This window comes from Balaenoptera musculus, chromosome 21, assembly GCF_009873245.2.
Source record: "Balaenoptera musculus isolate JJ_BM4_2016_0621 chromosome 21, mBalMus1.pri.v3, whole genome shotgun sequence".
In the NCBI taxonomy this organism is placed as follows: Eukaryota; Metazoa; Chordata; class Mammalia; order Artiodactyla; family Balaenopteridae; genus Balaenoptera; species Balaenoptera musculus.
Genome location: NC_045805.1, coordinates 22313428 through 22316728, shown reverse-complemented (window position 1 = coordinate 22316728; position 3301 = coordinate 22313428). Strand labels below are relative to the sequence as shown.

The following is a 3301-nucleotide window of genomic DNA, read 5'->3' as shown; positions in this document are numbered from 1 at the left end:
TTAAGAGCCCCGTTCAAATATAACCAGAAAGGTACCGGTCTCTTGAGAGTTTGTGTGAAAATGAATTATGCAGCAGAAAATAAATTAATAATAATTATATTGATGCAAGGTTCATCAGCATTTCAGAATGTTGTTTGGAGGTGTTAAATCGGTTTTGAGCCTCTATTTGCTGATTTTGACATTGTTATTATCAGCAGGATGCAAAGTCACCCTTTCTATGTCTCCAGCTAAAAGTATGAAAAGGCTGTCGTCCAGAAGAGGGCCCTGATCCCTCGGGGGAGAAACACTAAACTCCATAAAAAGAAAACCAAACCCAACGTGAACTAATCGTCCAAGGAGTCGAGTTTGGCCAGGAAAGGAAGATCGCCCTCCAAACCAGTTACAGGAATGTGTCAGGGGGTCCGACTCCGAGCCAAGTGTTTCTAGCTGAAAGGTAACAGCCAAGTTCAAGGTTGGACCGCGGTGGGGCGAGTCCTTCATCCAGACAGGGCCCGGCCAGAGCAGGCTGGGGGCGCTGCCTACAGGTCGGAGTCGCAGGGCAGCGTGCTGCCGCAGGACCGGGTGCTGCGGGAGGACCCGCCGTGGTGGGAGTCGGGAGCCTTCTCCCCATCGAGCACGTCCACCGGGTTGCTGTAGGCCTTGGGCGGCGGCCGGGGCATCGGGAAGCCGACCTTGCGCTGGCTGGCGGCGCCGAGCTGGACAGGCCGCGGCCGGTGCTGGCCGTCGCTGTAGTACTTGATGGCCGGCGTGAGCGCGGGCTCCGGCCAGTCGACGTACACGGTGCTGATGCTGCTGCGGCGCGCCCTGCCTGGGGGCGCCTTCCGGCAGCTGCGACAGCGCTCGGCGCACCAAGGCGCGAAGCTGAGCGCCAGCGAGAAGCCGCCCAGCAGCAGCAGGCAGCTGCCCAGGTAGCCCAGCACCAGGCTGTAGCCGACCTGCACGGTGACCGGGCTGGACTGGGCGGGCAGGACGGCGCGATCCGCCAAGAAGTGGTTGTACCAGGAGACCGGGATGAGGCTCAAGAGGCCCGCGGCGAAGAGCACGACGCCGGAGAGGCCGGCCAGCGCGAAGTGGGGCTCGTCCTGCCAGCAGCGCACGCCGAGCGTCGCCAGCAGTAGCCCCAGGGCCGTGGCGGCCAGCGACGTGATCGTGAGTCCCCGCGCCACCCGCACGGGCTCGGCGGCGAAGTAACCCAAGTCGTCTGGCTGACCGCACTGGCGCTCGCGGCTGCTCTGCTCGCGGCACATGTCCCACAGGCCCTGGTACAGCACCACGTCCACCGGCTGGTCGAGGAAGCCCTTCACCAGCCTCCAGCCGGGCGTCAGCGTGCCGGTCAAGGTGAGTAGCAGCCCGCAGGGTGCGAGCACCATGCCCAGAGTCATCACCAACGGCGTCCTCATCCTGGACGGCGCACCTGCCCACTCCTCCGCCTCCGCCTCCGTCTCCGCCTCCGCCGCCGGCTTGCGATCTCGAGCCCTTGCGCCTCCGGAGAGCGCTCCGGACTCCGGCTCCCTGAAGTCCGCACGCTCGTCGCCGCCACGCCCGGAGTCCTGCGCCCGGCTCTCCTCCGGCCGCTCTTTGTCTCCGGAGCGGGGCCTTCTGCGCTCCGCTGCCCGTCCCTAGTTCTCTCCCCGTGTCCCGGCCGCTCCGCCCTACCTCCCGCCCAGCCGCCTAATCGAAACCAGCTCGCGGGCGAGTCTGATCGAAACCGCGGCCCGAGATGCGGGCGCGCAGAGGTGGCGGCCGCCGCGGCCAAACCCGTCCGGTTGGGAGGGGCGGGAGTGGCGAGCAGGAAGCGGCGCGGACCTGCGGGACTCGAGGGGCGGGAGTGGCGACCAGGAAGCGGCGCGGACCTGCGGGACTCGGACCGAGCAAAGGTCGCCCCGCCCCTGCACCTCTGCGCGGCTCCGCGGGGCCAGGTCGGCCTGGGGCGGGGAAGGAAAGGGGAGGCGCCGCCCGAACTGCCGCACCTGGCCCGGGCACTGCGCAGGTCCCTGCTTCTCAGCAGATCTCGGTAACTAAAGTTTTTCTCCGGTCCCTGCCCGTCGACCCTGCACCTGTAGCCTGTCCTCCCTCCACCCCCAGCGGGGATCCGATGGCCCCTCGAACTTTTGCGCTGTTAGCTTGCAGCCACCCACGGCCGAGTGGGCGGAACCGCCCGAGATGCGCTGGGCAGGTGTGCACCGAGGGTCCTCCCGGTCGAGAAGCGTGTCCCAGAGTGTTGCACTTGTGTATTTTGTTTAATTTGCTTAGTAAAGACGCCATACTCCGGATTAACCTTGATGGAAAAGAATCAAAGCGACTGTGTTTCTGGGATGAGGAATTACCGAGGATTTTATTTTCTTTGTTCGGCCTCTTGAAATATTTTGAAACTGACGAAAAAATAAAGGGTGTGTGTGTGTCCTGTCTAGCACACTTTTCAGGTTTGTCTACCTCTAGGGTCCTGAGACTTTCATTGTCTTTGAGCTGTTTACAACTCTGTAAATTACAGAAAACCTGTAGCGTCACAAGCGATTTTTGTCCATAGTAACGCAAATGAGTTTGTCAGTAGAATGTTAATGATTATTGCCCGATGGATACAGACTGCTTTGGCATTGATTTGTAAATTCACTTTAGCAGGCCTGTTTGCCTGTATATGTGTGTCCTTTGCATTGTCCTTTAAATCGGTTTTAACATACTGGTTCCCTTAATAAATAAAATCTTTGACACGCGTTCATTTTACATTTGTGTGAGAATCATGATTTTACAGTTTCCTAAAAATTATCCTTTAACAATATTTTCCTCATTTTATGTATTTCTTACCATGGAAGTGTGTTAACCTTTATAATTGATTAAAATTTTAATTATTTCTAAAACTCAAAGTTAATTAAGCATTGGTTTGAAGTAATTTTGAACATTCTAGAGTAGACAATATCAAGGATGGGTCTTTTGTTTTTTGAAAATTTTTAAATTAAAAAAATTGTGGTAAAATATACATAAACATAGAATTTACCATCTTAACCATTAAGTGTACAGTTCATTGAAATTAAGTATATTCACAGTGTTGCACTACCATCACCATCATCCATCTCCAGACTTTGTCATTTTCCCAAACTGAAACTCTACTCATTTATCAATAACTCCCCATTCCACCAACACCCCTCCTACCCGCCAGCCCCTGGCAACCACCATTTTACTTTCTGTCTTTATGAATTTGAGGCCTCTAGATGTTTCATTCAAGTGGAATCATGCAGTATTTATGACTGGCTTATTTCACTTAGCATAATGTCTTCAAGGTTCATCCATGTTCATAGTGTGTCAG

General features: G+C 55.6%; 1 protein-coding gene across 1 annotated transcript; it reads right to left on the bottom strand.

Moving 5' to 3' along the window:
• Positions 1–432: 432 nt before the first annotated feature.
• On the bottom strand, positions 433–1537 carry CLDN23 (claudin 23). The gene has a single exon (XM_036838471.1). It carries the CDS (start codon positions 1398–1400, stop codon positions 519–521), a length of 882 nt encoding a protein of 293 aa, XP_036694366.1. The 5' UTR covers positions 1401–1537; the 3' UTR covers positions 433–518.
• Between the last annotated feature and the right edge of the window lie 1764 nt (positions 1538–3301).

What these genes read in the sequence shown, in the direction of transcription:
- CLDN23 (XM_036838471.1), bottom strand. Translation starts at nt 1,400, where the DNA reads ATGAGGACGCCGTTGGTGATGACTCTGGGCATGGTGCTCGCACCCTGC.